Source organism: Phocoena phocoena, chromosome 5 (genome assembly GCF_963924675.1).
Source record: "Phocoena phocoena chromosome 5, mPhoPho1.1, whole genome shotgun sequence".
Lineage (NCBI taxonomy): Eukaryota > Metazoa > Chordata > Mammalia > Artiodactyla > Phocoenidae > Phocoena > Phocoena phocoena.
The window spans coordinates 69,699,685-69,714,575 of NC_089223.1; the positions used below are offsets into that span (position 1 = coordinate 69,699,685).

General features: G+C 33.7%; 1 protein-coding gene across 1 annotated transcript in view; it reads left to right on the plus strand.

The window, feature by feature from the left end:
- Nucleotides 1-14,891, plus strand: part of GABRA2 (gamma-aminobutyric acid type A receptor subunit alpha2) — a 117,358-nt gene that overhangs the window by 69,339 nt on the left and 33,128 nt on the right. Inside the window, exons 5-8 of the mRNA XM_065878250.1 lie at nucleotides 1,476-1,696; nucleotides 3,516-3,598; nucleotides 8,302-8,445; nucleotides 9,475-9,627. Coding sequence (XP_065734322.1) covers nucleotides 1,476-1,696; nucleotides 3,516-3,598; nucleotides 8,302-8,445; nucleotides 9,475-9,627 — 601 coding nt within the window. The remainder of the gene's footprint in view (nucleotides 1-1,475; nucleotides 1,697-3,515; nucleotides 3,599-8,301; nucleotides 8,446-9,474; nucleotides 9,628-14,891) is intronic.

Consider the following 14,891-nt stretch of genomic DNA (forward strand, 5'->3'; position numbering starts at 1 on the left):
TCAGGCTTGGATTTGGGAGAACCACAGTTGGAAGAAACATTTGCATAAAAATTTGTCAGATAGCAAAAACTCATCTCTTAATCCAGCTTCTTTTTAAAAATTGAGTTACACTTATATAGAACTGAACTTAAAAACAATGACTAAACCACAGAGAGTGAGGGTGGATTAGATGATGATATTTTCTTCTAAGGGTTAGGAGCTCAGAGCCACTCTTTACTTCCTGTCCATATGTCATTACCTGTGGCCATTTCTTGTTATCTTCATCCATTCAACTTTTGAGGGATTGCTGGGAATCATTTACTTTCATTTACTTGAGTAAGGTTGGTATAAATGATTTGTTATTGTCATAAGTATGTGGCCTTTTTAATGTCCTTTTTTAAACACATAATTTTGGTTGAGTGAAATTGCCAGTTGCTAAGTTGTTTATTTTCAAACATGTGATGGTTATGGCTTTATGCACAAAGGACAGTTTCTGAATTTCCAATCTCAGGTGCATAAATGAACATTTTAGTTATTTATCATGGAAGTGTCTGCACAAACATACACTGACCAAAATTTTTAATATCGAAAAATTGTCAGTATCGATCATAATTGTGAATTGTACATCTCATCTAAAATGTATACATCCTCTTATCCTAAGAAAGACAGAGAGAAAATGAAAAAAGAGGGGAGGTGGGGAACGAGAAAAGAGAGAGAGAGGGTGAGAGACAGAGAGATTGAATAAAACAACTTTTAACGTATTGGAGGATGATAATAGGGGAATTGATCACTAGCTGGTCTGTATGAATATTTGAAAGTACATTTTAACCTGAGGGTGTTTGTTGGCAAAATATTCATATTTTAAGTATTCTAATACCTTTTCAAAGTATTTTATTACAATTTCATTAAATAAACTTTATTGAAATCATCTTCCCCAATACATTCTTGTGACGTCTCACCATTTTTTTAGGATTAAGAAAGCAGTAAGTTTTTTTTATAGTTTCTTTGGCAACAGCAGATGTCATATAGATCCCACAGTGTGTGTATTTAATAGTTGTTTCTTTTCCTTTCTTCCTTTTTTTCTACTGAGAATCAGGCTGCCTGCTTTCCTCCTTACTCATTCCTGAGATGAATGATTTGGGACAATCCACCCAGACCCGGCCAAAGCATGCCCCTTTTCCGAGTGGTTCTAAACTATACAATGTAGTAAAGCAGTTTGCCTAAGACCTTGTTCAACTGAAAGACACCAGAGAAAGTAAATTTATTATTTTCTTTTCATAATAATATGTAGCTAATTGTGCAAGTACACATGCTTTATCCTATTGTAAGTGGCAACATTTATTGATAAGATAAAGGAATGATCTTTCAAAATTCACTTCTCAAAATAGCTTTCTCTCTTTTTCAAGTATTTATATTATTATTTTTGTTGAAATTTTATAGTGTCTTTGTATCTAAAACATTTATTATTTTCAAAATAATTCTATTTTATATTTCAGGAATATACAATAGATGTTTTCTTTCGACAAAAATGGAAAGATGAACGGTTAAAATTTAAAGGTCCTATGAACATCCTTCGACTTAACAATTTAATGGCCAGCAAAATCTGGACGCCAGATACCTTCTTCCACAACGGGAAAAAATCAGTAGCACATAATATGACAATGCCAAACAAGCTTCTTCGAATCCAGGATGACGGGACTCTGCTATACACAATGAGGTATGTGTTCAGGTTTGATATGTTGTCATTAAATACTGAGGAATCTGTGTATTAACCAACCAGCCAACTTAGCTGTCAAGTATTAGCAAGTTGAACATTTTCATAACAGATTATTGAGGTAACCAGACTATGCTTTATAAATGCTTTGATATTTAAAAAATAAAGGTTATGAGTTTGACACTCATCTTAGTGTGTTAAGGCTTAAAAATTGCCTTAGCTGTTAAGAATTGATTTTTTTTGGCAGTTTACTTTTCATACTATATTTTAGTTACATACAACTTTAATAGTATGATTTAAATTTTTCTTTATACAAGCACATAATTTTATTTTTAATATCTCATGAAATATCCCAGCAAATTTTTAAATGATTTTTAAGCAAGTTTCACTTAATTTAATATTTTAATCCTTCTTATGAAGGGAGAAAAATACTTTTATAACCTCAGAGATGTCATGTGACATCAAGTTCAGATGATTCAATCTTAAAAAATTATCGAAAGAAATATACAGTTGTTGACTCTAATCACTGTTCCATTTGAACTCTTCTCATGAATCAATCTTTTTAAAATAAGTTACTTATATTACATAACAAAGAAAACAATCACAAATCTAATAAAATGGTGTATAATCTAAAAGGTAAATGTTTGATAAAGACTTTAAAACATAGATAACCTTCATCAGCATTGTATATAGACAGATGTGTATTTGAAGCATTTGATGTATTATTTCATATGAAATGTTAAGTGTTGGGTTTCAATTGTGAAAGTTATTTAAGAAGGGACAATAATACAGTCTTATCTTTAAAGAAAAAAACTCTTTAAGTTCTCATTGCTAAATGACCATTGCCTAAAATGGAAGTTAGCTATTCTTTCTGCTTCTCTCTCTGAATCTTGCAATATAGATGCCGTATCCCCCTTGATTTTACACGCTAATTAGTCCTGTGAATTAAGACAATGATTGGAAATTTGGGGTTTGGAGAAATATTGTGTAGGGTTCTTCTTAAATACTCTCTTGGAAGTATATAAGCTATAATTAAATTGTTGGTTACATTTGTTTTGCTCATTGTCAGAGATTCTTCTGTAAGTTCACTTTAGTCCCTATTTTATATAATTTACCTTTGTCTGAAATGGAATAGTTGATAATTTTCTTTAAAACAAATTTGCTATGATTACTCTTTAATATGATTACATATATACAAAAAAACTATTTCTTTAACATTCATAACCTCTGTCTGTGATTTGAATAGTCCAGTCTCAACAAGATATTTCTAGGAGATATATCTATATATATGTAACTATGTCTATATTTATATTTATATATATGTATCTATATATAGTATATGATATTCATTTACAATTTACATAATTTTGAAGGGTGCTTCTCTGAGGCATTATTGAATTCCTATATCAATTTTGCTATATGGTTATTGATGGAATGTTGGGAGAAAATAGCATTCTTTTTATGACAGAGGTTTGTTTTTCATTTTTTTCTTCAAGATTTCAAATGTTAATACTGAAGTTAATGGGAAAATAACCTTCAAAAATGTGTACATAACTTCTTCTTAACTAACCATATAGTACAAAGTGCTTAAAGTATATTTTTAAATAAATATTGTTACTTGAGCTCAGATTTTGTAGGTGCAAATGTCTTCTGAAGGATCACCTAAATGTGAAAGAACAAAAGCATATTTAAATGTGAATTAGCCTAATCAGATGCCCTAATGAGGGTCCTACCTCATCATTAATTCTGTTGACCACAATAAGCAGTGATTTATCTTGACTTGCAAATTTACGTAAACAAAGAGTGGAATTTTGACTTTTAGGCTTACAGTTCAAGCTGAGTGTCCAATGCACTTGGAGGATTTTCCAATGGATGCCCACTCATGTCCTCTGAAATTTGGCAGCTGTAAGTATGGGGATGAAGGTACATGTTTTGGGTCAATAAAATCAGGGATAGGCAGCAGCACAACATAATTGTGTACTTTCTTCTCATATGATGGGATGCTTAATACTTGCCCAATAAGATGCAGAAATAAAAAACATACTGATTTCCCTCAAGTAATCAATTGGCTAGCCCTATTGTACTCTCAAATATCATATCTTAACCATTGTGTTTAATTGTCATTTGCTTTACTGCTAATAAAGAACACCTTGCGTTTTTATCAATGTGAAAAAGTAGACTGGGAGCTCCTTGAAGGTCAGGACTATGTCATTTACCTTCTTTTTCAAGTGCTAACCCATTAAAAATGCTAAATAAACGGCTTTTTTTTCAACTAAGAATGAAATGTTAAGGATAGATTCTATTTGTTAAAGTAGTGATCAACCTGTTGCAAATGGCAACGGAGAATAGGTAAAAAAAAAAAGCTGGATCTCTAATTACCTTTCTACTCTCTAATAACGGAAGGAAAGTTTCTTTCTAAAATAAATTTGAAGAAGATGATGTAACTCGATTGCTACATGTGGGCACTTTCTGTGTACATAAAATATTTCAGAAAAGCCTCTGTGCGTTTGGCTGTTCTTTAGGTCACTGAGGTTGTATCTTATATGTCAAGCAGAAGCATTAGCTCTCCCAGAATAATTGAAAAGAGGGAAGGTCAAATCATCTCCCTAGGCCCACAAGGCATTCAGGGCAGGTTCAGGATAAATTCATGGACGCAGCTAAGCAGCTTCTCTCTTTTGTGAGTGTGTTCCATAGCCTGACCTTTTCAGAAACCTTTGCTCTTTCTGGCACCTTCATCTTTGTCCATTCTGGGCAGTTTTGACTTTTCATTCTCTTGCATAGAAATGCAGTTCTCTCACCTGATACAAATATGTATGACTGAATAATATGCCTTCTCCCCACAGACTGTATCAAGTGAAAGAAAAGAGAAGAATGGTGGCTAATATGAATGCAAAACCCTCTAATTTTATTGATGGCCGTAGTTTTGTGGAATGAGAAGTTCAATCTTGTTTGTTCTGTTCAATCTTACGAAAGGTGTCAGCTCTCTGTTTTCTTTGAGAATCTCTCCTTTGTTTAACAATAAACCCTTTTTTCTTTTCACGGAAACTATCACTTCAATACTGGCACTTTTTCGAAGATAGTCAATCTTGTTATACAAAGTAAACATGATGCTGGAAAAACTGCAGCAGAGAAAAACTCATTTGCATTGCATAAATGGCATTAAATAGAAAACTGAAAAGCCTTCATACCAAAGAAAGGATTTATTCAAGATGCAGTAATGGTCTAAGAAGGAAAGGCATTTTTCAGTGGACAAGTTAGTGCCATTAAGATACCAAATATAAATGACGTATGATGTCTCAATTCTGAATTTGAAATAAATACACCTGAAAATATTTTAAATGAAATTTTAAAATCCCTTAGAGTGCATCTTCAGGGTAGTGTAATATTGTACATTTGAGAATATGGTTTTCTGTATCTAGAAGTGTTTCAGGCAGCACACAGAGCTTACTGTTAGGCATTTTCTATTGAAGTAATTTTTTTTATTTAGTTTTCTCTATATTTATTTTCTGACACATTGAGTAAAAAAGTTGTATATTCTTTCATTTATCCTTGCCAATAGTAGGTACTTGAGACATAGTGTTAATAGTATGGACACGAGCATGGTGTATAGACTAACAAGCCAACCTAAAACTTAAAATACTGGCATAACAAATTTTAGCGGAAGCAGCCATGACTTTTTCTTCTAGTCATTTACTCCTCACTTATTTAAAAAACTCCCTCATGTCCCCACAAATGACAGAATTTCTGGAACTTTTTATCATTGTTCTCAAATAAAAGAAGCATCTTTTCTACTAATTTAAATTTTGAATTCAGTTTCGTTTTGCGTTATTCCCGTTGCCTCACATCTTTTTATAATTCTTTGCTGTTTAATTTGATTTAAAACTTCCTGAATGGAAATCTAAGAGTATTCTGGGCATTATCCCAAAAGAAATTATAAATTTTCTTTTTGGATAAAAATAATTTGGGGATTGTTTTGGTTATCAAATATTAAGAATCGGTCAGTATGCATTTGATGTTTAATGCAGATTAGGACTCAAAATGGATTACTGCATAAAATTAAATAAAATTATTTAATGGAAACTTAATCTAGATATGGAATTTATAAAGAAATTTGTCTTTCTCTCCTTTTATACTTCACTGAAAAATCACAATGGTCTCCAAGTTTATATGTGTGTTGGTAGGCCAGGAAATGCCTCTTATCTGCATTGCATGACTTTCTGCTCTCTCTTCTCTCATCAGACCCCCAATCTAAAAAACATTCCTGCCTAAAAAATGAAAGTAAATAATTGCTTTTTTATAAAAGACATGGGCAGGATCAGTCATTTTCTTTAACATATTCTTAGGCTTCTATCCAGATTTCCATCTTTCATAACAGTAAATAACAGAATTAAAATATTATGAGTTTATTGATTAATCTAGCAAGAATGAAGTAAGAACATTTTCCTCATGACAGGCATTGTGCCAGGTGCAAGAAGTATAGAGATGAGTAAGATAGAGTCCCTCCCATTAGTCTCTTACTAGTTTCTTTAAAATGTCACCTACGTTTGTAGAGTTTCATCTTCTCTTATTTATGTTTAAAGGTAAACGTCAAAATTCAAAAGTAGAATTATTATAATTGCTTAAAATAAAACCTCATAAGTTATTAAGATCCACAACTACTGAGTACTCTGAGGCCTTCTAATATGAACTGGAGCATGTGATGTCTTTTTGGTTTATTAAATTCTGTGTCATTTGAAATTTTATTGAAGAGAAGGCCACTTGATGATCTGCAAATGCATTGCTAGTTATACACATTACTCATGTTACTTATTTATATGTAACAGCAGAATCATCAATGATTAACTAATTGAAATTAATTAATAAAAATTTAGACCTTAGGGTAACTGAATTCATTCATAAGCTGTAGGAATAGATCTGCTATTAAAACAAATACATATATATATATATACATATAGTGATATGAAGTATGTATAATGATATACATACATACATACTTTTTTAGAATGCTATTTCAAAAATTGTTTCACATAATATAATTATTTGTGGGTGTAGGTGTATACATGTATTTCACTGATATTAACATTTACTAGTAACATTCTGAAAACCAGACAACACTGTAGTATGTCATTAAAAGACCACACAGTGAATAAGACACAGCATTCACATTATTGTAACTAATGCTTAAGTGGGAATGGATTTGTGATCACAGACTTTAGATCAAGGTAAGTACCAGAACCACCCCGGAACAATGGTATTAACCTAGAAAATCTATTAGATGGCAGGTAAATGAGCTTTTCCATTGTCCTGGAGAGCTAGAGGCAGAGATATTGCTGGTTCTTTCTCTCCCTCAACTGAAAATGTGACTGTGATGCTGAGTTTTGCTCAAGGACCAGGAGTAACTAATATTTCTAAACATTCCCTTGAGCAAAAGTGCATAGAAGTTCTTTGAAAGGACAGTAGTACAGCTGGAATTATCTGGTTATTCAACTGTGGAGAGACTCTGCCCGCATGGAGAGGTCAGCTGTTCCCCCTACAGGCACAAGGGAAATGCCAGGGCCAGAGAAGTACTGAGACAAGATAGGCTGCCTGCCTTCCAGCGTTAGAGTCATCTCACTTCTGCTTAGTTCTGTATCCTTGGCCAAATAAATCAGAAAATTATACTTGGTCTGTATGTGATTTGTCTCCTCCTGCCAATCCATAGCTTAATTAGGATGCTATGCAAGTATAGTTCAGTGAGATCTGTGTGCATTAATTAATTTTAAAATGAACAGGTTTTAAAAAGTGTTTTCAACTTGCGAAACTATAGCATTCTGAATTATTTTGCATATTCTGCCAAATTCTCATTCTTCTAATGAAATGCATTGTACTATGATAGTTAAGTCACTTAATTCATTTTTGTTGTTGTTGCGGTACGCGGGCCTCTCACTGTTGTGGCCTCTCCCGTTGCGGAGCACAGGCTCCGGACACGCAGGCTCAGTGGCCATGGCTCACGGCCCCAGCCGCTCCGCGGCATGTGGGATCTTCCCGGACCGGGGCATGAACCCATGTTCCCTGCATCGGCAGGCGGACTCTCAACCACTGCGCCACCAGGGAAGCCCAAGTCACTTAATTCTTAACTAGGTGAACGTTTTGAAGAAAAACCTACAAAACTAACTACAAAAATAATACCTAAAATAAACACATATCATTATTCTCACATGGACATAAGTTTTTCATGAGTGATTATTATTTCTAAATTAACTGGTTAAATGGGCCTTGGGCATTCATAACCTGTTTACTGTAATGCCGTCATCTACTACCTTGCGAATATGGAGGATGTTTTAACCATCTCAGGGCCCAGTGATTTTTGCAGGCTCTAAAGAGAAATTTGCTCTTCATCTCTCAAAGTGGTTACAGTGAAAATACTCTTGTGGTCATGGTTGTCTCTCTTGGTCTGCTTCACACCCTTCATACTGAAGTTGTAAATTTCAAAGGCACTTTTTTGCCCTAAAAAATATCAATTTTTATAGTAAACAGTAATTCTATGAAATATGCGAACTTTGATGCTGGATGTTATTGATAGTTCTTACTAAAATGCTTAAAAAGATTTTTTTCCTGATTTCCTACAGATGCGTATACAACCTCGGAGGTCACTTACATTTGGACATACAATGCATCTGATTCTGTACAAGTTGCTCCTGATGGCTCTAGGTTAAATCAGTATGATCTGCTGGGCCAATCAATTGGGAAGGAGACAATTAAATCCAGTACAGGTTAGTAAAATGAGTCTAAAGAAAAGCTAGTTCCTGAGAAGATTAATGGGTGAACGTCATTGGAAATGTGTCAGTTTGCTTAAAACCTTTTGTGCCCTAAGAAGGAGCAACAGACTGTGCTTGGGAGCTTTTTAGAAATTCAGAATCTCAGGCCTGACTCCTTACTAAGTCAGAATCTGCATTTTAACAACATTTCAAGGAGATACCAAGGTGTGCATTAAAATTTAAAAAACAGTAGTCTAACTTATGCTCCCAATTCAAAACATGTGTGTCTTTTGAGACAAGCCAATTTTACCTTCACACAGTGTTACAATTCCCCTCACTTTCTAATTCTTTTCCCCCTATTCTGGATAAGCTATGACTATTCAACTCTTGATTGTGGATAATTACTATTGGTCTGTGTGGGAAAGCTAAAGCCCTTTCGAAGAAAAAGCAGCTGTATGAACGAATGATCTCACATCTGGCAGATGTAAACCCAGAGAACAGAAAGGAAGGTAGCTATGAGCATCAGATAGAACTGACCCCACTATATTAGAGCAGACATTAACACATAAATTCAGAATTGGTGACAAGATTAAAAGTAGAAAATCTGGGCCAGGAAATCAGTCTTGGAGATGTGGCCAGAGATCAATACTTTAAAGAGCCAGAGAGGGCTGGACTGGAAACAGTCAAAACAGAGGCTTGAGGTTGGGACCAAAGGGGATGAGAACCTGTGCGAGTAAGATAATCCATGGTCAGAGCATTTATGAATCCTCTATCCCTTGGTCAGTAAGCATGACCTAGAGAGAAAAACAAATTCCACACGATACACATGCCGTTCAAATTTTTTGGTCATATGAAAATTTTCTTTTAAATACTCTTGCTATGCTAAGTGGGCATTTTAATGTTATATACTTTCCATGTCATATATGGGGCAAATTCTTTCCTTTTTTAAATCAGGGACTGTTCTTTGCCTAATCCCTTCCATTTCCAAAATGTTCAAACTATTGACTATTACAGTTTCTTAAGCTTCTTAAATTTTTCTTCTAGGTGAATATACCGTAATGACAGCTCATTTCCACTTGAAAAGAAAAATTGGGTATTTTGTGATTCAGACATATCTGCCTTGCATCATGACTGTCATTCTCTCCCAAGTGTCATTCTGGCTTAATAGAGAATCTGTGCCTGCAAGAACTGTGTTTGGTGAGTGAATAACTACATACTTTGCTGTACAGCACATTTTGTTTCATGACTTTCTTTCAAAAGCATTATCTCTCTTGATCTTCACCCCAGTAGTTTGTGGTATGCAGAGCAGGGAGTATTCGTTTTGCCTTATAGATGAGGAAACTGAGACTCAGAGAGGTACAATACAGAGTCAGTGTCACACTCTTGAAAAGGAATATAAGAAGTTCTCAAATCTTCTGAATTACATTGTCTTCTTTCTGTTAAATCATTTTGCTTATCAACGTTTCTTTCCATGTTAGTATAAGGAGAATATTCTTAGAGGTTTTAATGTAAAGTAAAACAGTACCATATTTCTAAGCTATGTTTATTTTATTTTATTTTATTTCATTTCATTTTTTTTGTTTGGTTTTTAGATGAACAAAAATGACCTTAGTACTTTAAGTGAGAGAGAATAAGGGAGGAAGGGAAAGAGAGGGAGAAAAAGACTCCCTCATTCGCTACCAGTAGTGTGTTTAATAACAAAGTTAATTTTCTTGATTTAAACCATGCAGGGGAATTTGGTTACTGCTTTTTGGATATATGAACTAGGATGAGTACATTCTGTGACAAAGTAGATCACCTTTGTGTATTTGGTCCACTCATTCATCTAGGAAAGCTGTATTAAGAATCTACTAAGTTGGATATGGCATCAGGCCCTAAAGGTGCAAAAGCATATAAAATACAGTCCTTGCATTCAACTATCTCTGTACAGTGGAGGGCATCAGAATAAGCAGGAAAGATAATGGCAACACAAGATGAAATCATTATAAAAGAGGCACATATAAACCATTAAAAAAGACAGGGGCATGGATCCTCCCTAAAAGGATTGATTAAGTAGCTGAGTCAACATTCGAGCTAATTCTTGAAGGATAAGTAGGAGTTTCCCAGACAGATGATATGGGACAAGAATCCTAGCCAAAAAAGGATAAAGTGTGCAGTGACATTGAAGGATGAAAGAACATAGTGTATTCAGTGACAGTGAGCTGTTTCAGTGTCAGTTGATATACATACAGATAGAAGTATAGCTTGAGGCCTAATGGGAAGTCCTTGTAGGCCATGCTAAGATAGTGTACCTTTATCTTATAGACTATAGTGTTTTGAGACCATAGACATGTGTAAGCTCTTAGAACAATGCCTGGCATTTAATATGTGCTATATAACTGTTGGTTATTCTTATTGTCAATGGAGAAAACTCAATTTTATTCTCAATACTAACAAAGAATGATTTGAAAAGAAATTTTAAAAAAATTTCATTTATAATGGTATCCAAGATAATAAAATACCTAGAAACAAATTTGACCACATAGGTGAAAGACTTGTCCACTAAAATCTATAAAACTTTGTTGAAAGAAATTAAAGAAGACCTAATTAAATGGAAAGACATCTCATGTTTTTTGAGAGGAAGACAATACTGTTAAGATAGAATTATCCCCAAAGCACTCTATAGATTGAATTCAATACCTGTAAAAAATCCAGTGGCTTTTTATTTTTTTTGCAGAAATTCCAATCCTCAAATTCATATGAAATTGCAAGGGGCTCCAAATAGCCAAAACAATATTGAAAAAGAAAAAAAAAATTCGCTGGACTCATACTTCCCAGCTTCAAAACCTAGTACAAAGCTACATTATTCAAAACAGTGTGGTAGTGGCATAAGAATGGACATATAGACCAATGGAATAAAATTGAGAGTCCACAAACAAACAAACAACTATGGCCAATGGATTTTCAACAAGGGTGCCAAGACCATTCTGTAGGGAAATAGTAGTCTTTTCACCAAATGGTGCTGGGACAGCTCTATGACCACCATGTGCAAAGGAATGAAGCTGGACCCCTACCTCACTCCAGATACCACAATTAACTCAAATGGATACAAAGCATTAATGTAAAATCTAGAAGTATAAAGCTATTAGAAGAAAATATAGGACAAATCTTTATGATTTTGGATCTAGCCATGTATTCTTAGGTTTGACATCAAAAGCATGAGTAACAAGGAAAAAACAGATAAATTGGATTTCACTAAAACTGAAAACTTTTGTATCTCAAATAACATTATCAATAATGTCAAAAGACAACTTACGCATGGGAGAATATATTTGCAAATTATATATCTGATAAGGGTTTAATGTCCTGAATAAATAAAGAACTCTTACAACTCAAAGACGAAAAGACCAAAAACTTGAATTTAAAAAATGGGCAAAGAACTTGAATGGACTTTTTTCTAAAGAAAATATACAAATAGCAACAAGCACAAGAAATGATATATATCATTGTACATTAAGGAAACACAAATCAAAACCACAATAAAGTACATTTTATGCATACTAGGATGGCCATAATAATTAACAAAACAAAAGGACATAAATATTGGTGAGAATGTGGAGAAATAGAAACATTCATATTGCTGGGGGAATATAAAATGGTACAGCTTCTGTGGACAACAGTTCAGCAGTTCCTCAAAAGGTTAAACATAGAATTACCATATCATCCAACAATTCCATCTCTAGGTATTACCTAAGATTAATGAAAACATATGTTAACATGGAAACGTGTACACAGGTATTTATGGCAGCATCATTTCTAATAGTCAAAAGATGGAAACAACCCAAATATCCTTCTGTGGATGAATGGATAACCAAAATGTAGTATATACTTACAGTAGAATATTATTCATCTATAGAAAGGATTAAATACTGATAACATGCTACAACATGTATGAATCTCGAAAACGTCATTCTAAGTAAAAGAAGGCAGATGAAAAGGGTCACATATTGTATGATTGCTTTCATATGAATTATACAGAATAGGCAAATCCATAGAGACAGGCAGCAGTTTAGTGGTTGCCAGTAGATGGATGCAGGGGAAAATGGGAAGTGATTTTGTAGTAAGAACAGGGTGTTTTAGGGAGATAAAAAAGTTTTGAAACTAGAGAGAGATGATGGTTGCAGAACACTGTGAATGCATAAATGCCACTGAATTGTACACTTTAAAATAATTCATTGCATATTATGTGAATTTCATCTCCGTAAAATAATTTTTAAGTCACGAGTTTAAAAAAAAAAATTGATGAGCACACCAAGGATTTCCCAGGATTTAGGAATCTTCTTAGATATCTATTTCAAAATTTGCAGATTATTGAATCAAAGACAAAAAAAACTGACATGGCTAAAAATACGACAAAACTTCCATTCAAATGACTTGAAAAATAAGGTTACATGATTTTCAGAGCACAAATAGTACAGAAAATAAAGTTTTAAGGAAAAGTACATAATAATTAATAACAGAAAGGAAATGATTAGGACAGAGTTGATATTCCAGAAAGATCTAAATTTATATATAAATATATAGCATATCAGATAAAATTAAATGATGAAGTATTTGCTTAATAAAGGTTGTAAGGAAAACAGAATATCGCATTGAGGTAAATAAAGACAGATTTTATAGCATAAATCATAGAGAGGAATATGTTTTCAAAAAAAACCAATAGAAGACTACCTAAGTATAAGGAGAGATAAATAGATGGATAAATATTTAACAGTGAATCAACAGAATGTGTTAGTATCTAGGCTGCTAGGTTCAACTATAACAAATGTACAAAAGTTTCTAAAGACTGATTATAAAAATAACACATACAAAGTTAAAAATCCAGGCTATACTTGAATGTGTAAATTCATTTGTGTATGAATGATTCACAATACAGGTTTAAGGACCCAAAAGTCATATTGTCATGTAAATATAAACTGTTAGGTGGTAAAGGCATTCTTAGTATTATCTCTACAAGTTATTCTGTGTAACGTTTGTAATAAATATAATTCCATGTGAGTGTATGTGTATATGTGTGTGAAAGTAAAAGCTAAAAATCCTACATCCCGTGTGGAATGAGATTTGAAACCTGCTCAGCCTCTTTATTCTCCACCCCCATTCTATCTTTCACTGTTTTCTGCCTCCTTAACATCATTCTCTGACCGCTGCACAGCAGTTACCTAAGCAAAGTCTCTACCCTCTCCAAACTTCTCTCCCTGAATCCACAGTCAGGTCTACAAGCTGATTACCATTAAATCAGGTCTACAATATATCATTAAATCATCTGCCCTCCTACTGCCTCAGAGGCTTTCTGTGGTGGGTAACCCCCCAAGTTAAAACAACAACAATAACAACTATTACAGTTAAGAAAGTAATATGCCCTGGGACACAGATGCCAAATTTCTCAGCGTTTGAGGTCTGACTTTATGCTGTCAATAGAATAAGAAAACAGAGCAAATAAGACAGCAGGCAGAGGAGTTGAAATTAGAATGTGCACCCCTTTGATATTAGAAACTTTGTTCCATTGTATTAGGTTTCATCTATTCAGTTTTTTTTATATTGCATTTATTTTGTGGTTGTAGGGGCAGCTTGATATTTCAAAGATATTTCTTCAAAGGGGCTGCCTACGTATCTTGCAATGATAGATGAGGAAAACCTCCTTTGACTTTCTCTGAGTGCTCACATCCAGTTCATTCAACACCAACAAATACTTACTGAGCACCTACGTATCACGTGGTTCTAGATACTTGGGGTATGTCCTTGAACAAAACCAAACACCCTTATGATGAGGTAGTTGTTCTCTGTTGCCAATGGTACAAGAAAGCACTTGGGAAACTTCTAACCTTAAACTTCAGGTTTTGTGCTTTCAAGCCTCCTGTGACTAAACAATGTATTTGCAGTGTACAAACCTCATTTTGTGTTTGTATAAACATATAGCTTATTTTGTGAAATTGTGGCTTATGGTTTTTTTAGTTGCTTAACATCCTTCAGAACTTCCTATAAATAAGAATAGTGATAACGAGCTTGCCAATTATTGTTTGCATACTTGAAGCCAAATCATTTTTCAAATTTATGAGTAAGTTTATTTATGAATATATTACTACACATTAATATATGAACATATGAGTACATGAATAAGTTTATATATAAGAAATATGTACTGGTATTTCTGTCTTAATATTATATTCATCATGGAATAGAGAGTTTTTTCTATTAAGAACTAAAACCAAATAACAAACATCTGTTAGGGTGTATGTTTGTCTGGTAAAAGAGTACAGGGAGTTCAAATGCCTTATACTGCCAAGTTTGTATATACAAAGTTCATTGCATTTGCAAGCGACTTACCTGCTTGTCTTATATTTTTGGAGTAACTAAAACCCCAGAAGGGATATGTTTGGATTGCTCATTTTTCTACTTAGATCACAGATTTCCATGATTCAGTT